The following is a 23,532-nucleotide window of genomic DNA, read 5'->3' on the forward strand; positions in this document are numbered from 1 at the left end:
TCCCCCTCCTCCCTAATCCTCCTCCTCCTTTTCCTCTCCCTCCCCCTCCCCTTCCTCCTCCCCTTCCCCTCTGGGAGACAGAAGTTACCACTGCACCCATTTGACAGTTTGTGAAGCTGTAATGCCTGGCAAGGAGGAGACTGGGCCTGGCCGGGCATAATGGCTCACGCCTGTCACCCCAGCACTTTGCGAGGCCGAGGCGGGCAGATCAACTGAGGTCAGGAGTTTGAGACAAGCCTGGTCCACATGGCAAAACCCCATCACTACTAAAACTGTAAAAATTAGCTGGGTGTGTTGCTGGGCGCCTGTCATCCCAGCTACTGGGGAGGCTGAGGCAGGAGGATCGCTTGAACCCGGGAGACGGAGGCTGCAGTGAGCCGAGATCGGGCCGTTGCACCCCAGCCTGGGCCACAAGAGCGAGACTCAGTTGCAAAAATGCTCCTAATGATGCTCAGGACGGTTCTGTGAATAACTTTCAGGATCGCACTGGAAACAAGAGGGACCCCCACAGAGGCCATGGAGGACTCACCTTCTGCAGATGAGGAAAACACAGAGCAAGGCCAGCAACGTCCCCAGCGCGATCAGCAGCGACGTTCGCCAGGCACGCAAGCTCGCGCCCTCCTTCTGTTCGCACTCTAGGGGGACAGGACGAGAGGGTCACGGACCAGGGCCTCAGTCTAGGGGGAGAGGGCGAGAGGGTCACGGGCCGGGGCCTCAGTCTAGGGGGAGAGGGCGAGAGGGTCACGGGCCGGGGCCTCAGTCTAGGGGGAGAGGGTCATGGACCGGGGCCTCAGTCTAGGGGGAAGGACGAGAGGGTCATGGATCCGGGCCTCAGTCTAGGGGGAGAGGGTCACGGACTGGGGCCTCAGTCTAGGGGGAGAGGGTCATGGACCGGGGCCTCAGTCTAGGGGGAGAGGGTCACGGATCCGGGCCTCAGTCTAGGGGGAAGGACGAGAGGGTCACGGACTGGGGCCTCAGTCTAGGGGGAGAGGGTCATGGACCGGGGCCTCAGTCTAGGGGGAGAGGGTCATGGATCCGGGCCTCAGTCTAGGGGGAGAGGGTCATGGACCGGGGCCTCAGTGTAGGGGGAGAGGGTCACGGATCCGGGCCTCAGTCTAGGGGGAAGGACGAGAGGGTCACGGATCCGGGCCTCAGTAGGGGGAGAGGGTCACGGACTGGGGCCTCAGTCTAGGGGGAGAGGGTCATGGACCGGGGGCCTCAGTCTAGGGGGAGAGGGTCACGGATCCGGGCCTCAGTCTAGGGGGAAGGACGAGAGGGTCACGGACCGGGGCCTCAGTCTAGGGGGAGAGGGTCACGGACCGGGGCCTCAGTCTAGGGGGAGAGAGGGTCACGGGCCGGGGCCTCAGTCTAGGGGGAGAGGGTCACGGGCCGGGGCCTCAGTCTAGGGGGAGAGGGTCACGGGCCGGGGGCCTCAGTCTAGGGGGAGAGGGTCACGGGCCGGGGCCCTCAGTCTAGGGGGAGAGGGTCACGGATCCGGGCCTCAGTCTAGGGGGAAGGACGAGAGGGTCACGGATCCGGGCCTCAGTCTAGGGGGAGAGGGGTCACGGACCGGGGCCTCAGTCTAGGGGGAGAGGGTCACGGGCCGGGGCCCTCAGTCTAGGGGGAGAGGGTCACGGGCCGGGGCCTCAGTCTAGGGGGAGAGGGTCACGGGCCGGGGCCTCAGTCTAGGGGGAGAGGGTCACGGGCCGGGGCCTCAGTCTAGGGGGAGAGGGTCACGGGCCGGGGCCTCAGTCTAGGGGGAGAGGGTCACGGATCCGGGCCTCAGTCTAGGGGGAGAAGGACGAGAGGGTCACGGACCGGGGCCTCAGTCTAGGGGGATCAGAGACCGGGGCCTCAGTCTAGGGGGAGAAGGCGAGAGGGTCACGGGCCGGGGCCTCAGTCTAGGGGGAGAGGGTCACGGGCCGGGGCCTCAGTCTAGGGGGAGAGGGTCACGGATCCGGGCCTCAGTCTAGGGGGAGAGGGCGAGAGGGTCACGGACCGGGGCCTCAGTCTAGGGGGATCAGGGACCCAGGGCCTCAGTCTAGGGGGAGAAGGCGAGAGGGTCACGGGCCGGGGCCTCAGTCTAGGGGGAGAGGGTCACGGGCCGGGGCCTCAGTCTAGGGGGATCAGAGACCGGGGCCTCAGTCTAGGGGGAGAAGGCGAGAGGGTCACGGGCCGGGGCCTCAGTCTAGGGGGATCAGGGACCGTGGGCTCTCCCCGCAGCCCTGGGAAGCAGACAGGTGGCTGCCACATGGGGAAGCGTCCATGGGGGACACCCCCGTCCTGCCACCCGCACGGGAACTGTGACCACCTGCGGGCCACCTGCGTCCCTGGACAAGGAGGGACATCCGGGCCTCACAGCCCCAGCCCGGAACCCTAAGTCCCGGGACCCCGAGCGACGTCCGGACCTCCCAGCCTGGAACCCGGAGCGACATCCGGACTTCCCAGCCCGGAGCCCTGCGTCCCGGGACAAGTTGGGACATCCGGGCCTCCCAGTCCCAGCCCGGAACCCTGCGTCCTAGGACCCGGAGCTACATCCGGGCCTCCCAGCCCCAGCCCGGAACTCTGCGTCCCAGGACAAGGAGGTACATCCGGGCCTCCCAGTCCCAGCCCGGAACCCTGCGTCCTAGGACCCGGAGCGACATCCGGACCTCCCAGCCCGGAACTCTGCGTCCCAGGACCCGGAGCGACATCCGGACCTCCCAGCCGGGAACCCTGCGTCCCGGAACCCGGAGCGACGTCCGGGCCTCCCGTCCCCAGCCCGGAACCCTGCGTCCCAGAACCAGGAGGTACATCCGGGCCTCCCAGCCCCAGCCCGGAACCCTGCGTCCCAGGACAAGGAGGTACATCCGGGCCTCCCAGCCCCAACCTGGGACCCGGAGCTACATCCGGGCCTCCCAGCCCCAGGCCGAAACCCTGCGTCCCAGGACAAGGAGGTACATCCGGGCCTCCCAGCCCCAGCCCGGAACCCTGCGTCCCAGGACAAGGAGGTACATCCGGGCCTCCCAGCCCCAACCTGGGACCCGGAGCTACATCCGGGCCTCCCAGCCCCAGGCCGAAACCCTGCGTCCCAGGACAAGGAGGTACATCCGGGCCTCCCAGCCCCAGCCCCAGCCCGGAACTCGGAGCGACGTCCGGGCCTCCCACTCTGGAACCTTGCGTCCTGGACCCGGAGCGACATCCGGGCCTCCCAGCACCAGCCAGGAACCCGGAGCGACGTCCGGGCCTCCCAGCCCCAGCCCGGAACCCGGAGCGACGTCCAGGCCTCCCAGTCTGGAACCCCGCGTCCTGGAGCCGGAGCGACATCCGGGCCTCCCAGCCCCAGCCCGGAACCCGGAGCGACATCCGGGCCTCCCAGCCCCAGCCCGGAACCCGGAGCGACGTCCGGGCCTCCCAGTCCGGAACCCTGCGTCCTGGACCCGGAGCGACATCCGGGCCTCCCAGCCCCAGCCCGGAACCCGGAGCGACGTCCGGGCCTCCCAGCCCCAGCCCGGAACCCGGAGCGACGTCCAGGCCTCCCAGTCTGGAACCCCGCGTCCTGGAGCCGGAGCGACATCCGGGCCTCCCAGCCCCAGCCCGGAACCCGGAGCGACATCCGGGCCTCCCAGCCCCAGCCCGGAACCCGGAGCGACATCCGGGCCTCCCAGCCCGGAAGCCTAAGGGAGTTGAAAGGCCACGTGGATCCTCGTCTGCCTGGTGCTGGGGACACGGGGAGCGCCGGGGCTTCCACTGTGCCTCGCAGCCTGGCAGGTGCTTCGGGGGCGGTCAGCACGGGGGGGAAGGTGAGGCACCACCGGCGTGCGTGCTTGGAACTCGATTTTCTGGGTATCACGGAGTGTGTGTATTTTGTGTGTATTAATTTTTTCCTTTTTTTTTTTTTTTTTTTTTTGAGGATTCTGGCTCTGTTGCCAGGCTGCAGTGCAGTGTTGCAGTGCAGTTCTGCAATCTGATCTCAGCTCACTGCAACCTCCCTCTCCCGGGTTCAAGCAATTCTCCTCCCGCAGCTGCCTCCCCAATAGCTGGGACTACTACAGGCACCTGCCACCACGCCCAGCTAATTTTTCTATTTCTAATAGAGACGGGGTTTCATCATCTTGGCCAGGCTGGTCTTGAACTCCTGACCTCAAGTGATCCACCCGCCTCGGCCTCCCAAAGTGCTGGGATGACAGGTGTGAGCCACCGCGCCCGGCCTGATTTTTTTTTTCTTTTTCTTTTTTTGAGACAGAGTCTGGCTCTGGAGTGCTGTGTTGCGATCTCAGCTCACTGCAACCTCTGCCTCCCGGGTTCAAACGATTCTCCTGTCTCAGCCTCCCGAGAGGATTGCTTGAGCCCAGGAAGGTGAGGCTGCAGCGAGTCGTGATCGCACCACGGCCTCCAGCCTGGGCACTAGACACTATCTCCAAAAAAAAAAAAAAAAAAAATAGATACATCTATGATCTCTCCCCCAGAACCTATGATGATAACCTTATTTGGAATGAGGGTGGATCTGCTTGTTGGGACTGCCATAAAAAAAGTCCAGCAGCCTGGTGGCTTCAGAACAAAGGAATTTGGCCGGGCACGGTGGCTCACACCTGTCATCCCAGCACTTTGGGAGGGCGAAGCGGGTGGATCACCTGAGTTCGGGAGTTTGAGACCAGCCTGGCCAATATGGTGAAACCTGGTCTCTACTAAAAATACAAATATTAGCCAGGTGTGGTGGCGGGCGCCTGTAATACCAGCTACTCAGGAGACTGAGGCAGGAGAAACATGTGAACCTGGGAGGTGGAGGTTGCAATGAGCCAAGATCATCCCATCGCACTCCAGCCTGGGCGACAGAGCGAGACTCCATCTCAGAAAAAAAAAAAAAGAAAGAAAGAAAAGAAAAAAAAAGGAATTGGGCCGGACGTGGTGGCTCAAGCCTGTCATCCCAGCACTTTGGGAGGCCGAGACGGGCGGATCACGAGGTCAGGAGATCGAGACCATCCTGGCTAACACAGTGAAACCCCATCTCTACTACAAAATACAAAAACTAGCCGGGCGTGGTGGCGGCGCCTGTAGTCCCAGCTACTCGAGAGGCTGAGGCAGGAGAATGGCAGGAACCCGGGAGGTGGAGCTTGCAGTGAGCTGAGATCCCGCCACTGCACTCCAGCCCGGGCAAGAGAGCGAGACTCCGTCTCAAAAAAAAAATTAAAAAAAAAGGAATGGATTCTCCCACAGTCCCGGAGGCTGGAAGTCTGAGATCCAGGTGTGGGCAGGGCTGGTTCCCCCTGCGGCCTCTCTCCTGGGCTTGGAGATGCCGTCTTCTCCCTGTGTCCTCACAAGATTGTCCCTCTGTGTGTGTCTGTGTCGTCATCTCCTCTTCTTACAAGCACCCCAGTCCTCTTGGATTACAGCTCTCCCTAGTGACCTCATTTTACCTCAGTCACCTCTTGATAGACCCCAACTCCAAACAAAGTCACATTCTGAGGTTCTGGGGGATCAAAGCTTCAACACGCGAATTTTGAGGGAACACAATTTACGCCATCACGCACGGAGTCTTTGCAGATGCATTCAAGTAAAGATGAGGTCATCAGGGCCGGCCCTCATCCGACAGGAGTGATGTGCGCGAGAGGTCAGGATCGGAACACAGACGCACACCATCCTGTGGATGGTCTTTGCAGATGTCGTTAAGGGTCTTAGATGAGATCATCCTGCAGTAGGATGGGCCCTAAATCCAATGACAGGTGTCCTCTCAAGAGACAGAAGAGGAGACACAGACACAGAGGAGGAGGCCACATGGAGACGGAGGCAGAGACTGGAGTGATGCAGCCACAAGCCCAGGGATGCCTGGAGGCCCCAGGAGCTGGGAGAGGCAGGAAGGAGCCTCCCCTAGAGCCTCCGGAGGGAGCTTGATACAACTGAGGTGGATTGAACTGTGGTCCCCTAAAAACATATGTCCATATTCTAACCCAATAACCTATAAATGGACACAGAGACTGGAGAGATGCGGCCACAATCCAAGGGACACCTGGAGGCCCCAGGAGCTGGGAGAGGCAGGAAGGATCCTCCCCTAGAGCCTCCAGAAGGAACTGGATACAACTGTGATGGATTGAATGGTGACCCCAAGACATATGTTTCGTCCTACCCCCCAGAACCAACGAATGGGACTTTATATTTGGAAATAGGGTCTTCGCATAGGTAAGAAAGTTAAGGATCTTGAGATGAGATCATCCTGAATTGGGATGGTCCATAAATGCAATGACAGGTGTCCTTCTGAGAGACCAAAGAGGAGACACAGACACAGAGGAGAAGGCCACGTGGAGACGGAGGGAGACACTGGAGTGATTTCGGCTGCAAGCCCAGGGATGCCTGGAGGCCCCAGGAGCTGGGAGAGGCAGGAAGGACCCTCCCCTGGAGCCTCTACAGGGAACGCAGCCCTGCCTACACATGGATCTCAGACTTCAGGTCTCCAGGACCAAAAGAGAATAAACTCTTGTTTTTTTTTTTTTTTTTTTTGAGACAGAGTCTCGCTCTATCGCCCAGGCTGGAGTCCAGTGGCCGGATCTTAGCTCACTGCAGACTCTGCCTCCCGGGTTCACGCCATTCTCCTGCCTCAGCCTCCTGAGTAGCTGGAACTACAGGCGTTCACCACCAGGCCTGGCTAATTTTTGTATTTTTAGTAGAGACGGGGTTTCACCGTGTTAGCCAGGATGGTCTCGATCTCCTGACCTCGTGATCCGCCCGTCTCGGCCTCCCAAAGTGCTGGGATGACAGGCGTGAGCCACCGCGCCCGGCCAGTTGCTGTTCTTTAATCCACACACATTTGTGGCCAGTCTGTCTCTTTCTGTCTCTCTCTCAGACAGAGTCTCCCTCTGTCAGCCTAGGCCTGAGGGCCGCGGTGCAACCACAGCTCACTGCAGCCTCAACCTCCTGGACTCAAGCCACCCCTGTAGTCCCAGCGACTTGGGAGGTTGAGATGGAACGATCCTCCTGAGCCCTGGAGGAGGTGAGCTGTGATTAACCCCGGGACACACGTAAGGTAAAACCTCTCCGCGGAGAACTGGGGCCTGGGAGATTCGGTCTCCGGCTGTGCTGTTTCCAGAATGGAAACATTCTTTGAATCATAGGAGAGGGGATCTGCTGTTAGATCGGCTCAGGAAGCAACGGCAGTTTTTGTTGTTTTTTTTTTAGGCTGAGTATCACTCTGTCCCCCAGGCTGGACTGCAGTGGCACGATCTGGGCTCACCGCAACCTCTGCCTCGCAGGTTCAGGCGATTCTCTGTCGTAGCTGTGGGATGACAGGCATAAGCCACAGCACCCGGCCTAATTTTTGTATTTTTAGTAGAGACGGGGTTTCGCCATGTTGGCCAGGCTGGTCTCGATCTCCTGACCTCAGGGGATCCATCCACCTCAGCCTCCCAAAGTGCTGGGATGGCAGGCCTGAGCCGTGGTGCCTGGCCAGAAGCTTTTACTCTCAAGCAATCCTTTTCTGAATCCGGCTGCAGAGTCCATGGGCACAGCCACTCTAGATGGAAGAGAGCAACCCCTGGCCTGCAGACGGCTGTGTCTTATTTGATTTGATTTTTTTGAGACGGAGTCTGGCTCTGTCGCCCAGGCTGGAGTGCAGTGGCTGGATCTCCGCTCACTGCAAGCTCTGCCTCCCGGGTTCACACCATTCTCCTGCCTCAGCCTCCTGAGCAGCGGGGACTACAGGTGCCCACCACCACGCCCGGCTAATTTTTTGCATTTTTAGTAGAGACGGGGTTTCACCGTGTTAGCCAGGATGGTCTCCATCTCCTGACCTCGTGATCCGCCCACCTCAGTCTTATTCCAAGGCCCAGGGGGTGTCTGTCAGTGGGATGACCTTGTTTCCCCTCCACGTTTCCTCTTGTGAATAAGAGTAAGGTGTGAGGTCACCATCAGGTTCAGGCGCCTTTTGGAGGTCACAAACTGGGGGAGTGAATCTCCTCTCCTTTGCAGGCAGAACACCAAGAAACAAGAACTGGTGACCCGTAGAGGCAGGCAGGCGGGGGGTGGCCTGTGTTTCCGTGACCCAGGATGGCGCGCCTGACTTCCACTCACCCATAAAGGACACTGGAGGGGCACGCCCTGCTCACCCCACTCCCCACTCACCGAAGCGCTGGGGGGTGCTCCAGGCACTCGAGAATTCATACATTGTTTCCTGGGCTCTTATTTGCACTGTGTACGTTCCAGGATTGGGTAGCTGGAAGGAGGTTGTGTCTCTGACCTGTGGTTTAAAAGAAAATAAGGAAAGAGGGGCCGGGCGCGGCGGCTCACGCCTCTCACCTCAGCACTTTGGGAGGCCGAGGCAGGTGGATCACCTGAGGTCAGGAGTTCAAGACCAGCCTGGCCAACGTGGTGAAACCCCGTCTCTACTAAAAATACAAAAATTAGCCGGGTGTGGTGGCGGCACCTGTCGTCCCAGCTACTCGGGAGGCTGAGGCAGGAGAATCACTGGAACCTGGGAGGTGGAGGTTGCAGTGAGGTGAGATCACACCAGTGCACTGCAGCCTGGGTAACAGAGACTGTGTGTTAAAATAAGAAAAGAAAGAAAGAAAGAAAAAGGAAGGAAGGAAGGAAGGAGAGAAGAGAGAAGTAAAAGAGAAAGAGGAAGAAAGGAAGGAGGGAGGGGAGGAGAAAGTAGGAGAGAGAGAGGGAGGGAGGGAAAGAGAAAAGAAAAAAAAGGAAAAGAAAGAAGAAAAGAGGGGCTGGGCGCTATGGTTCATGCCTCTCACCACAGCACTTTTGGAGGCTGAGGTGGGAGAATTGTTTAAGCCCAGGAATTTGACACCAGCCTGGGCAACATAGCAAGGCCCTATCTTTACTGAGAAAAAAAATGTAAAAATTACCAGACATGGTGACACACACCTTTGGTCCCAGCTACTGGGGAGGCTGAGGTGGGAGGATACTGTGAGCCTAGGAGTTTGAGACCAGCCTGAACAACAAAACAAGACCCCATCTCTACAAAAAAGTTTTTTGTTTTGTTTTGAGATGGAGTTTCGCTTTTGTGGCCCAGGTTCAAGTGATTCTTCAGCCTCAACCTCCCGAGTAGCTGGAATCACAGGTGTGCACCACCACGACCGGCTAATTTTGTATTTTTAGTAGAGATGGTGTTTCTCCATGTTGGTCAGGCTGGTCTGGAACTCCCGACCTCAGGTGATCCGCCCCCCGCCTCAGCCTCCCAAAGTGCTGGGATTACCGGCATGAACCACCATGCCCAGCCAAAAATATTCTATGCTATGCTATGCTATTCTATGGTATTCTATTCTATGCTATTCTATGCTATGCTATGCTATGCTATGCTATTCTATGGTATTCTATTCTATGCTATTCTATGCTATGCTATTCTATGCTATGCTATTCTATGCTATGCTGTGCTTTTCTATGCTATGCTATTCTATGCTATGCTATTCTATGCTATGCTATGCTATGCTATTCTATGCTATGCTATTCTATGCTATGCTATTCTATGCTATGCTATTCTATGCTATGCTATTCTGTGCTATGCTATTCTATGCTATGCTATTCTATGCTATGCTATTCTATGCTATGCTATTCTATGCTATGCTATTCTATTCTATGCTATTCTATTCTGTTCTATGCTGTGCTGTTCTATGCTGTGCTATGCTATGCTATGCTATGCTATACTATGCTATGCTATGCTATGACAGAGTTTTGCTCTGTTGCCCAGGCTAGAGTGCAGTGGCATGATCTTGGCTCACTGCAACCTCCGCCTCCCGGGTTCACACCATTCTCCTGCCTCAGCCTCCCGAGTAGCTGGGACTACAGGCGCCGCCACCGCACCCGGCTAGTTTTTTGTATTTTTTAGTAGAGACGGGGTTTCACCGTGTTAGCCAGGATGGTCTCGATCTGACCTCGTGGTCCGCCCGCCTCGGCCTCCCAAAGTGCTGGGATTCCCGGCGTGAGCCACCGCGCCCGGCCCCAAAGTGTTTTTAAATGAACTGACATGGTGGCAAACGCCTGTGGTTTCACGTACTCAGGAGGCTGAGGCAGGAGGATCCCTTGAGCTCAGGAGGCAGAGGTTGCAGTGAGCCGTGACTGTGCCACTGACCTCCAGCCTGGGTGACACAGTGGGAGCCTGTCTCAAATTAAAAACCAAAAAGTAGAAGAAAAAACCATTCATATTTGGTGGGTGCAAAAGAACGAGGCTGCACTGTGATCCCCCAAACTTCGTATGATACAGTCTTAGCCCCCAGCACCTTTCAGTGGGGCCTTAGGATGAAATAGTTGTTCATGACAGACGTCATGAAGATGCAAATTGAGATGATGTCATTTTGGATTAGGGTGGGCCCTAAATTCTATGACCGATATCCTTATAAGAAGAGGAGACACGGCCGGGCGCGGTGGCTCACGCCTGTCATCCCAGCGCTTTAGGAGGCTGAGGCGGGCGGATCACCTCAGGTCAGGAGTTCGAGGTCAGCCTGAGCAACAAGGTGAAACCCTGTCTTTACTAAAAATACAAAAAATTAGCCAGGCGAGGTGGCAGGCACCTGTAGTCCCAGCTACTCGGGAGGCTGAGGCAGGAGAATGGCGTGAACCCGGGAGGCGGAGCTTGCAGTGAGCCGAGATCGCACCACCGCACTCCAGCCTGGGTGACAGAGTGAGACTCCGTCTCAAAAAAAAAAAGAGAGACACAGATGCAGACAAAAAGGTCACATGGAGACGGAGGCAGAGAGTGGAGTGATGTGGCCACAACCCCAGGGACCCATGGAGTCCCCAGGAGCTGGGAGAGGCAGGAAGGATCCCCATTCGTCTGTGAAAATGGACTAATACAGGGGGACAGACAGAGACAGAGATAGAGAAACAGAGACAGACAGGGGAGGCAGAGAGAGACAGAGAGAAAAGCAGAAACAGAAGGACAGAGACAGAGAGAGTGGGTGATGTTGTCTGGCTGTGTCCCCACCCAAATCTCATCTTAAATTCTAGCTCCCATAATTCCGACGTGTTGTGAGAGGGACTGAGTGGGAGATAATTGAATCATGGGGGCAATCTCCCCCATACTGTTCTCAGGGTAGTGAATACGTCTCACGAGATCTGATGGTTTAATAAGGGAAACCCTTTCTCTTGCCTCTCCTTTTTTTTTTTTTTTTTTTTTTTTCCTCCAGACATAGTTTTGCTGTCGCCCAGGCTGGAGTGCAGTGGTGCGATCTCAGCTCACTGCAACCTCCGCCTCCCGGGTTCACGCCATTCTCCTGCCTCAGCCTCCTGAGTAGCTGCGACTACACGTGCCCGCCACCTCGCCTGGCTAATATTTGTATTTTTAGTAGAGATGGGGTTTCACCGTGTTGGCCAGGCTGGTCTCGAACTCCTGACCTCGTGATCGGCCCACCTCGGCCTTCCAAGGTGCTGGGATGACAGGCGTGAGCCACCACGGCCGGCTAATTTTTGTATTTTTAGTAGAGACGGGGTTTCACCATGTTGGCCAGACTGGTCTCGAACTCCCGACCTCAGGTGATCCGCCCGCGTCGGCAGTTGTTGTAAAACATCTTGTCTTGGCCGCTGCCTTGTAAGACATGCCTCTGCTCCTTCTTCACCTTCCGCCATGGTTGTGAGGCCTCCCTAGCCACGTGGAACTGTGAGTGCATGAACCGTCTTTTGTTTATAAATTACCAGGTCTTGGGTATGTCTTTATCAGCAGTGTGACATGGACTAATACAGGGGGACAGACAGGGAGAGACAGAGAAAGACAAAGACAATCACAGAGAATGGGAGAGAGAAAGGGAGAAAGAGACAGAGACAGAGAGGGGAAGGGAGAGAGAGACAGGGAGAGAACTAGAAACATAAAGAGAGGGGCTGGGCGCGATGGCTCATGCCTGTTATCCCAGCATTTTGGGAGGCCAAGGCGTGTGGATCACCTGAGGTCAGGAGTTCAAGACCAGCCTGGCCAACATAGTGAAACCGTATCTGTATTAAAAATACAAAAAAAAAAAACTTAGCTGGGCATGGTGGCGAGTGCCTGTAATCCCAGCTACTTGGGAGGCCGAGGGAGTAGATTTGCTTAAACCCGGGAGGCAGAGGTTGCAGCAAGCCGAGATCGTGGCACCGCACTCCAGCCTAGGCAACAAGAGCAAAACTCCGTTTCAAAAAGAAACATGAAGGGAGGGAGGGAGAAAGGGAGAGAGATACAGAGACACAGAGAGACTGGGAGGGGGGAGATACAGACAAGGAGAGAGAGATAAAGAGGGGGAGGGAGAATGAAAGAGGGAGAGACAGACACAGACGGGGACAGTGGGAGATAGAGACAGAGAAAGAGGGACAGAGAGAGAAAGAGGGAGGGAGAAAGGGAGAGAGATACAGAGACAGAGGAGGAGATACAAGGAGAGAGAGATAAAGAGGGGGAGGGAGAATGAAAGAGGGAGAGACAGGGACACAGACGGGGACAGTGGGAGATAGAGACGGAGACAGAGAAAGAGGGAGGGAGAAAGGGAGATACAGAGACAGACACAGAGAGGGGGAGATAGAGATAGGCAGAGAGAGAGAGGGAGGGAGAAAAGGAGAGAGATACAGAGACGGGGAGGGAGACAGAGATGAGAGAGAGACAAAGAGAGAAAGGGAGAGATTCAGAGACACCGAGAGAGAGAGAGGGAAACAGATGGACAGAGGGAGAGGGGACATGACAATGCGGTGGTCCGGCTGTTTGTTCCAGATCCCAGGCAGGGGCTGGTGGAGGGTCCCCTGTGTGAGGTGCTCGTCTCAGGCCTGGGCCACCTGTCTGTCAGTGCTTGTCTCTGCTGGGTAGAGCTATGGTTTGGTAGCTCCTTCCTGCTGGACTGCGGCTGCCTGGCCCAGGGTAAGGCATGTGGGGCAAATGGGTGGACCTTGTTTGGACGGCGCCTGGCCAGCCACGGCGTCTGGCTCACACCTCGGGAGAGGTCATTCCTGACTCTGCCTTTTCCCGTCCCTCAATTTGGGGATGGGCAATATCCCAATTTTGCAAGATTGCAGTAAGGGTGACATCCAGAGCCTGTCAAATGAAAGCCACTGAACTATGACTAATAATATTATAATATTATTATGTAATTATATATATTATTATATATTATATATTTACATATATACAATTTATATATAGACATATTATAATTATGTATAATATATTAAACAATTATATATTATAAAAATATATATTATAAAAATATATAATATATAAATTATAAAATATATATAATGATATATATAACATATATAATTGTATATATAATTATATATGATATATAAAATATATCATATATAATATATATTATATATAATATAAATATATCATATATCATATATAATATATATATAATATAAATATATATTATATATGGTGACAGCAAGACTCCATCTCAAAAATAAATATATAATATATAATATATGTTATATATATTATATGTTATATATTATGTTATATATTATATATGTTATATGTTATATATAATATATATGTTATATATTATATTGTACATAATTATAACAATTATATATAATATATTGTGTATTATATATCATATATGTGATAAATAACAATTCTATATTATATCACATATAATATATAATACAATATATAATATACAGCATATCACATATAACATTATATATCTAATATATAGCATATATTATATATATGTTGTGTGTTATCTAATACATTATATGTAAGATATTATATATAATTATATATTATAATAAATAGTATATAATAAAAATATTAATATAAAAATTAATCGTATTAATTATGTATAATATATTAAACAATTATATATTATAAAAATATATAATATATAAATTATAAAATATATGATATATAATATATAACATAATTGTATACATAATTATATATAATTATATATTATATATTTATATAATATATAAATGTTATATATATGGTGACAGCAACACTCCATCTCAAAAATATAGAATATATATGTGATATATATGTTATATGTGCTATATATATAATATATGTTATATATAATATATAACATATTGTGTATTATGTCACATATTATATATAATATGTGATAAATAACAATTCTATATTATATCACATATAATATATAATACAATATATAATATACAGCATATTACATATTATATATGTAATATATAGCATATATTGTTATATATTATATGTTGTGTGTTATGTAATACCTTATATGTAATATATTATATATAATTACGTATTGTAATAAATAGCATATAATAAAAATGTTAATATAAAAATTAATCGTATTATTAATAATAATAATAAAACTCACCCTTTGCAATGTCAAGTGCAGCGTCTGGGGGTAGGGAACACTCACCTGTTCTGTCCTTACAGGCTGCATTCTCTGCAAAAGATAAAAGCAAACAAACTTTTGAGTGTCTGGAGGGTTACCTGACAGCCTCCTCCTTCCAAACTCAAATTTGCTTCTCCAGGAAAACCAGCAAAACAGTGGGGGCTCTGGGAAGGCCTTGGGGCAGCAGTGGGGGCAAAAGCAGTAGGGGTACATAGCACCTGACCAAAAGGTTGGTTGGGTGATTTATTTATTTATATCACGTAGTCTTGCTCTGTCGCCCAGGCTGGAGTGCAGTGGCGTGATTTTGGCTCACTGCAAGCTTCGCCTCCGGGGTTCACGCCATTCTCTTGCCCCAGCCTCCTGAGTAGCTGGGACTACAGGTGCCAGCCACCACACCCGGCTAATTTTTTGTAGTTTTAGTGGAAAGTTGGCCAGGATGGTCTTGATCTCTTGACCTCATGATCCGCCCGTCTCGGCCTCACAAAGTGCTGGGATGACAGGTGTGAGCCACCGCGCCCAGCCCAAAAGGTTTCTTATGGTGTACAAGCCCTTGTGGCAAGACCTTGGTGGGAGGGGGCTTTGTGAGGCCTGTGGACAAACAAGACCCTGTCGTCTCAGACTGCTTCCAGATGCACCCAGGGGTAGCCACAGACAGCCTATGCCAGGCCAACAAACTGGGAGGGGTGCAGCACCAGACTAGCTACGACTCCGCCTCTGGCTGCAGCTACGCCTGCTCCCTCATCAGTGAAAGAAAGAAAGAAGTCTGTGCTGTATTTATTTTCTTTAAAAAAGACAAACACATTGGCTCAAAACTACTTGGTAATATAAAAGAAATTCATAGACCTAAAGTTTTTGAGCAGATGTAGACTTACAGAAAAACTGCATATGAAATAATCAGTATTTGAGCATAAATAATAACTATATGGCCAGGCATGGTGCCTTGCATCTGTAATCCCAGGCCTTTGGGAGGCTGAGGCGGGTGCATCACGAGGTTAGGAGTTCAAGACTAGCCGGGCCAAGATGGTGAAACCCCCGTCTCTACTAAAAAATACAAAAAAAATTAGCCAGGCACGGTGGCAGGCACCTGTCATCCCAGCTACTCAGGAGACTGAAGCCGAGAATCGCTTGAACCCAGGAGGCGGAGGATACAGTGAGCTGAGATCGTGCCACTGCACCCCAGCCTGGGTGACAAGAGTAAGACTCTATCTCAAAAATAAATAAATAAATACATAAATAAATAAATACATAAATAAATAAAAATAAAAAACTAAATATAGTACATAGGCTGGGCCCGGAGGCTCACACCTGTAATCCCAGCACTTTGGGCGACAGAGCAAGACTCTGGCAATGCAATGCAATGCACTACACTACACTACACTACACTACACTACGATACGATAGAATACAATACAATAAAAAATTTAAAAATTAAAAATATATATATACATATTTTTGAGATGGAGTCTGGCTCTGTCGCCCAGGCTGGAGTGCAGTGGCCGGATCTCAGCTCACTGCAAGCTCCGCCTCCCGGGTTCAGGCCATTCTCCTGCCTCAGCCTCCCAAGTAGCTGTGACTACAGGTGCCCGCCACCTCGCCCGGCTAATTTTTTGTATTTTTTAGTAGAGACGGGGTTTCACCATGTTAGCCAGGATGATCTCGATCTCCGGACCTCGTGATCCGCCCGTCTCGGCCTCCCAAAATGCTGGGACTAAAGGCTTGAGCCATCGAGCCCGGCGAAAAATTAAAAGATATTAAAAAAATAAATAAATGAAATGAAATAATAAAATAAAATATAAAATAAAATAAAATAAAATACTAAATATAACACATAGGCTGGGCCTGGAGGCTCACACCTGTAATCCCAGCACTTTGGCGACAGAGCAAGACTCCGTCAATGGAATGGAATGGAGTGGAATGGAGAACGGAATGGAATGGAGAATGGAATGGAATGGAGAACGGAACGGAATGGAATGGAATGGAATGGAGAACGGAATGGAGAATGGAATGGAATGGAATGGAGAACGGAATGGAATGGAGAACTGAATGGAATGGAATGGAATGCAAAATGGAATCGAGAATGGAATGGAATGGAGAACAGAATGGAATGGGGAACGGAATGGAATGGAGAATGGAATGGAATGGAGAATGGAATGGAACGGAATGGAATGGAGAATGGAATGGAATGGAGAACCGAATGGAATGGAGAATGGAATGGAATGGAGAACAGAATAGAATGGAGAGTGGAATAGAGAATGGAATGGAATGGAGAATGGAATGGAATGGAGAATGGAATGGAGAACAGAATGGAGAATGGAATGGAACGGAGAATGGAATGGAACGGAGAATGGAATGGAATGGAGAACAGAATGGAATGGAGAATGGAATAGAGAATGGAATGGAATGGAGAATGGAATGGAACGGAATGGAATGGAACAGAAAGGAATGGAGAATGGAATGGAATGGAGAATGGAATGGAGAACGGAATGGAACGGAGAATGGAATGGAATGGAGAACGGAATGGAATGGAGAATGGAATGGAATGGAATGGAGACTGGAATGGAATGGAGAACGGAATCGAATGGAGAATGGAATGGAATGGAATTGTATGGAATGGAGAGTGGAAAGGAGAACGGAATGGAATGGAGAACGGAATGAAATGGAGAATGGAATAGAGAATGGAATGGAATGGAGAATGGAATGGAATGGAGAATGGAATGGAGAACGGAATGGAGAATGGAATGGAGAACGGAATGGAATGGAGAATGGAATGTAATGGAGAACGGAATGGAATGGAATGGAATGGAGAGTGGAATGGAATGGAGAATGGAATGCAGAATGGAGAATGGAATGGAGAAGGGAATGGAATGGAGATTGGAATGGAGGACAGAAATAAAAAACGATAGACCGCATACGGTCTGAAAATTTTTGTTCTTTTTTTTGAGACAGAGTCTCGCTCTGTCGCCCAGGCTGGAGTGTAGTGGTGCGATCTCGGCTCACTGCAAGCTCCGCCTCCTGGGTTCAAGAGATTCACCTGCCTCAGCCTCCCGAGTAGCTGGGATTACAGGCGCCCGCCACCACACCTGGCTAATTTTTGTATTTTTAGTAGAGACGGGGTTTCACCGTGTTAGCCAGGATGGTCTCGATCTCCTGACCTCGTGATCCACCTGCCTTGGCCTCCCAAAGTGCTGGGATGACAGGTGCGAGCCACTGAGCTCGGTCTTTTTTCTTTTTCTTTCTTTTCTTTTTTTTAATGCTCCGTGCGTTCTGTGGCGTTATCAGAGATTTTTTTGCCTGTTCCAAGGCCCCAGAGTGCAACTTCCCAAAAATCAGGGATGTCCACGGCGGGGGTGGTGGGGGGAACGGGTGACAGTTTACCTTTTGGATCCGAAGCTGATAGCGAAATTTGCGATTGAAATGACTTCTCATTTCCCAGTGCATGAAGGAATGTGTCTCATTACACTCTCCAGTCATGTTGGGTGGAGTTAATGTCTCTAGCAACGAGAAAAACAGTTTTAGGAGTAAAAGAAATCAAATCTTTTTTTTTTTCTAGAGATACTTCACACAGGACTGAGCCGTGCTGGGGGCGCTGGGGGAAGTGACCCTCCTTAGGATTTGCATCCTGGGAACCCCACTCTCCCGGGAGCAGCCTTCAGAACCACCCTTTTGTTCACTTCAGTATCAGGTATTCAGCTTTTCTGAGGACTGGCAGGTGCACGTCTTTGTCCCTGCCCCCTCCATCTCTGGGCTCAGCCCCGCTGGGCAGCCTGGCCCACTCCCCACCCCTTGAGGGCTCTCTCCGCAGCCTTCAGGATGGGCCCTCCGGAGACTCCTGCACTTTTGACCTGTACACATCCTTCTGGAGCTGCCACTTCCCAGCTTCTCTCCTCCCCCCACCCCCACCTCAGCCCCCTGAGGGGATGTCCCGCCACTCCCAGCGGCCCAGGGCATCCTCCATGTCCAGGGAACCCCAGGCGCTTCCACATTCTCAGGCCATTGCAGCCCTGTGTCTCCGGCTGTCTGTCTGGGTCTCCCCTGGGCCCCTGGAAGCAAGTCCAGCCCTGGCCCCCGCCTCCTTCTCCCCCTCCTCCTGCCCTCCTGTTCTTTCTCCCCTTCCCTACCCTCCTCCCCCCCGCCACTCCTCCTCTTCCTCTCCCTCCTTTTTCTACCCCTTCTCTCTCTCCTCCCCATTCTCCTTGTCACCCTCCTCTTCCCCTCTCCTTTCTCCTCCTCCTCCCCTGCCCATTCTCCTCCTCCTCCTCCTTTTTCTTCCTCCTCTCTTCCTGCTCCTTCTTCCTTCTGCCCCCCTCCTCCTTTTTCCTCCCCCTCCTGCTCCCCTTCCTCCATCCTCTCCCCTCCTTCTCCCTCCTCCTCTCTTCTCTTCTCCCCCTCCACCCTCCTTGCCCTCCTTTTCCACCCTCTCCTCCTCCTCCCCTGCCCATTCTCCTCCTCCTTCTCCTCCTTTTTCTTCCTCCTCTCCTCCTGCTCCTTCTTCCTTCTGCCCCTCCTCTTCCTTTATCCTCCCCCTCCTGCTCCCCTTCCTCCATCCTCTCCCCTCCTTCTCCCTCCTCCTCTCTTCCCTTCTCCCCGCTCCACCCTCCTCGCCCTCCTTTTCCACCCTCTCCTCCTCCCCTGCCCATTCTCCTCCTCCTTCTCCTCTTCTTCTCCTCCCACTCCTTCTGCCCCCCTCCTCATCCCTCCCCCTGCTGCTCTCCTTCTTCCACCCTCTCCCCTTCTTCTCCCTCCTCCTCTCTTCCCTCCTCTACCTCCACCCTCCTCCCCCTCCTTTTCCTCCCTCTCCTCCTCCTCTCCTTTCTCCTCCTACCCCTCCTTCTCCCTCCTCCGCTCACCACTCTTTCTCTTCCTCCCCCTCCTACTCCTCTCCATTCTCCTTCCTCTCTCCTTCTCCCTCCTCTTCCTCCTCCTCCTTTCTGCCTCTTGTTTTTCTTCTCCTCCTCCTCCTTCCCTCCCCATCTCCACCTCCTCCCCACCCCGTTCCCTCCGTTTTCTTCTCTTGCTCCTCCCCCTCCTTTTCCTCTGTTTCCTCTTTTCCTTCTTTTCCTCCTCCCCCTGGTTGTGTTCTTCCTCTCCTCCCTTCTCTTCTCCTTGTCCTCTTCCTCTTCCTCATTTCCCCCTCCTCTTCCAAAGCATCCAAGCACCCTCCCCGTGGGGTCAGGGCATGTCAGCTCTGGGCGTATCGACATTCTTACCACCTGGGAGGTTCCCCGGAGCTCAGATGTGGACTGAAAGTTTGTGTCCTCCTGTCCCAAATTCCTATGTTGAAGCCCTGAGCCCTGGTTGGACGGTGTTAGAAGGTAGGGTCTTTGGGAGGTGACTGGGGTGGGCTGAAGTTATGAGGGTGGACCCCTGTGATGGGGGGGGTCCCATGACCCATGATGGGACTCATGATGGGGGCTCCCATGAACCATGGTTGCGGGGGGTCCCATGACCCATGATAGGACCCATAAGGGATCCTATGACCCATGATGGAACCCATGATGGATGATCCTATGACCCATGGTGGAACCCATGATGAGGGATCCTGTGACCCATGATGGAACCCATGATGGATGATCCTATGACCCATGATGGAACCCATGATGGATGATCCTATGACCCAGGATGGAACCCATGATGAGGGATCCTATGACCCATGGTGGAACCCATGATGGATGATCCTATGACCTATGATGGAACCCATGATGGATGATCCTATGACCCATGATGGAACCCATGATGGATGATCCTATGACCCATGATGGAACCCATGATGGATGATCCTATGACCCAGGATGGAACCCATGATGGATGATCCTATGACCTATGATGGAACCCATGATGGATGATCCTATGACCCGTGATGGAACCCATGATGAGGAATCCTATGACCCAGGATGGAACCCATGATGGATGATCCTATGACCCAGGATGGAACCCATGATGGATGATCCTATGACCCATGATGGAACCCATGATGGATGATCCTATGACCCATGGTGGAACCCATGATGGATGATCCTATGACCCATGGTGGAACTCATGATGGATGATCCTATGACCCATGGTGGAACCCATGATGAGGGATCCTATGACCTATGATGGAACCCATGATGGATGATCCTATGACCTATGATGGAACCCATGATGGATGATCCTATGACCCATGATGGAACCCATGATGAGGGATCCTATGACCCATGATGGAACCCATGATGGATGATCCTATGACCCATAATGGGACCTGTGACAGGGGATCCTATGACCCATGATGGGACCTGTGACAGGGGATCCTATGACCCATGATGGGGGATTCTATGACTCATGATGGAACCCATGATGGGGGGGTCCCATGACCCAAGATGGGGGCTCCCATGACCCATGATGGAGGGTCCCATGACCCATGATGGGGGGGGTCCCATGACCCATGATGGAACCGTGATGAGGGATCCCATGACTCATGGTGGGACCCGTGACGGGGGATCCTATGACCCATGATGGGGGATTCTATGACTCATGATGGAACCCATGATGGGGGGTCCCATGACCCATGATGGGGGCTCCCATGACCCATGATGGAGGGTCCCATGACCCATGATGGGGGGGGTCCCATGACCCATGATGGAACCGTGATGAGGGATCCCATGACTCATGGTGGGACCAGTGATGGGGGATCCTATGACCCATGATGGAACCGTGATGAGGGATCCCATGACTCATGGTGGGACCCGTGACGGGGGATCCTATGACCCATGATGGGACTCATGATAGGGGATTCTATGACCCATGCTGGGAGGGGTCCTGTAACCCATGGTGGAACACATGATGAGGGATCACACAACTCAGGGTGAAACCCATGATCAGGGGTCCCATAACTCTTGGTGGGACCCATGACGGAAGCTCCTGTGACCCGTGATGGGACCCATGATGGTGTCAGTGTCCTTCTAACAAGAGACCCCAGAACTTCATCTCTCTCTCTCTCTACCATATGAAGACATAGTGAGAAGATGACCCTCTCCAAGCCAGGAAGAGACCTCCCTAGGAGCCCAGCCGGCCAGCGCCCTGACCTCCAACGTCCAGCCTCTGGAAACGCGAGAGGCCAGTGTCAATGTGTGGGGCCACCCGGTCCGTGGGATGTGGCCTGAGGCTAAAACCGTGGCCTCACAGAGCTGAGGGTGGGAGGGAATGTCGTGGGCTACTCACCAATCTCTGAAAAGAAGACAAACTTATCTGTGCAGGGGATACTGAAGGCTGCGCTCCTGCCCCTCACCAGGATGTGGGAACTTTGAGAACCGCGGGAGAGTCGAGCGATGTCCTCGAACCGACACCCGATCTGTGTTCCCCGAGCATCCGTTTTGTAGTGAAGACACCTGTGCTGTTCGTGGCTGCTGTGGTAAGCGGTAAGGTTGTGGGGCGACCGTGCCCCGAAGGCCCCTGCACCGGGGACAGCCCGACCTGCCCAAGGGCACACCTACTTGGGATTGTTCAAGTACAGGTCGTACTGGACGTCAGCGGGAGCCGCTGGGCCTGCCGCCCAGCTGCAGCTCAAGAAATCCACATCATGAACCCAGCAGGTCAGATTTTCCGCACCGGCCCGAGGCATCCCAGCTGGGTTCACAAACATAAAAGAAAACTCGAATCGGGACCAGGTATGGGGGCTCACACCTGTCACCCCAGCACTTTGGGAGGCCGAGGCAGGTGGATCACCTGAGGTCAGGAGTTCGAGACCAGCCTGGCCAACATGAAGAAACCCTGTCTCTACTAAAAATACAAATATTAGCTGGACGCGGTGGCTCATGCCTGTCATCCCAGCACTTTAGGAGGCCGAGGCATTTGGATTACCTGAAGTCAGGAGTTTGAGACCAGCCTGGCCAACATGGTGAAACCCTATCTCTAATAAAAAAATTAAAAAATTAACCAGGTGTGATGTTGGGCACCTGTCATCCCAGCTACTAGGGAGGCTGAGGCAGGAGAATTTCTTGAACCCGGGAGGCAGAGGTTGCAAGAAGCCGAGATCGCATCAGTGCACTCCAGCCTGGGCGACAGAGGGAAACTCTGTCTCAAAAAAAAAAATAAATAAATAAAATTCTAATCGCTTTTTAGAGTGCGTTTCGTATTTTGAGACCATGGAGGATCCACAAGCAGTTGTAAAAAAATAATAATAATACAGAGAGATCCTAGATATTCTTTTATTTATTCATTTTTATACAGAGTCTCACTCTGTCGACCAGGCTGGAGTGCAGTGGCGTGATCTCAGCTCACTGCAACCTCTGCCTCCCGGGTTCAAGCGATTCTCCTGCCTCAGCCTCCCGAGTAGCTGGAATTACAGGCATCTGCCACCACACCCAGCTAATTTTGTATATTTAGTAGAGACAGGGTTTCACCATGTTGGCCAGGCTGGTCTCGAACTCCCGACCACAGGTGATCCGCCCACCTCGGCCTCTGAAACTGCTGGGATGACAGGCGTGAACCCCCACACCAGACCTCCCCAGGGAGCACTTTTACAGCCAAACCCACCTGTCTACAGCTCTCGCTCCTGCTTATATCCCTGCAAAGCAGGAGACTGTTTTCTATTTATAAAACATTGCCATTTCAAGACAGTTGTATAAATGAAATCTGTGTGTGTGTCACGCTCTGGCATGGTCTTTTTTCCAGTTCAGCATAATTCCCTGGAAATCTATTAAACTTAAAAATAATTAACTCAAGGCCAGGCACAGTCGTTCACGCCTATAATCCCAGCACTTTGGGAGGCCGAGGTGGGCGGATCACCTGAGGTTGGGAGTTCGAGACCAGCCTGGCCAACATGGTGAAACCCCATCTCTACTAAAAATAGAAAAATTAGCCGCGTGTGGTGGCAGGTGCCTGTAATCCCAGCTACTTGGGAGGCTGAGGTGGGAGGATCACTTGAGCCTAGGAGTTTGAGACCAGCTTAGGTAACATAGCAATACCCCATCTCTATTTAAGGCGGGGCGCGGTGGCTCACCCCTGTACTCCCAGCACTTTGGGAGGATGAGGCAGGCAGATCACGAGGTCAGGAGTTTGAGACCAGCCTGACCAACAAGGTGAAACTCCGCCTCTACTGAAAATACAAAATTAACCAGATGTGGTGGCTCACGCCTGTCATCCCAGCTACTCAGGAGGCTAAGGCAGGAGAATCGCTTGAACACGGGAGGCGGAGAAAGAGAAAGACAGAGGGAAAGAGAAGGAGCAAGAGAGAGAAGGAGAAGGAGAAGGAGAAGGAAGGGAGGGAGGGAGGGAGGGGAAAGGAAAAGAAAGGAAA

The 23,532-nt window shown here is 52.4% G+C and overlaps 1 protein-coding gene across 3 annotated transcripts in view; it reads right to left on the reverse strand.

The window, feature by feature from the left end:
- IL3RA (interleukin 3 receptor subunit alpha) overlaps window positions 1-23,532 on the reverse strand; it is a 37,684-nt gene that overhangs the window by 2,375 nt on the left and 11,777 nt on the right. For 2 of the 3 annotated variants that reach the window (XM_073013909.1, XM_073013910.1), the window contains exons 5-10: window positions 21,728-21,860; window positions 21,456-21,640; window positions 17,634-17,749; window positions 14,283-14,309; window positions 8,092-8,206; window positions 530-635 (exon numbers count right to left, since the gene is read on the reverse strand). In XM_073013909.1, the coding sequence (XP_072870010.1) occupies window positions 530-635; window positions 8,092-8,206; window positions 14,283-14,309; window positions 17,634-17,749; window positions 21,456-21,640; window positions 21,728-21,860 (682 nt within the window). The remainder of the gene's footprint in view (window positions 1-529; window positions 636-8,091; window positions 8,207-14,282; window positions 14,310-17,633; window positions 17,750-21,455; window positions 21,641-21,727; window positions 21,861-23,532) is intronic. The other variant, XM_073013911.1, reaches the window with a different exon arrangement.

This window comes from Chlorocebus sabaeus, chromosome X (assembly GCF_047675955.1).
Source record: "Chlorocebus sabaeus isolate Y175 chromosome X, mChlSab1.0.hap1, whole genome shotgun sequence".
Classification (NCBI taxonomy): domain Eukaryota; kingdom Metazoa; phylum Chordata; class Mammalia; order Primates; family Cercopithecidae; genus Chlorocebus; species Chlorocebus sabaeus.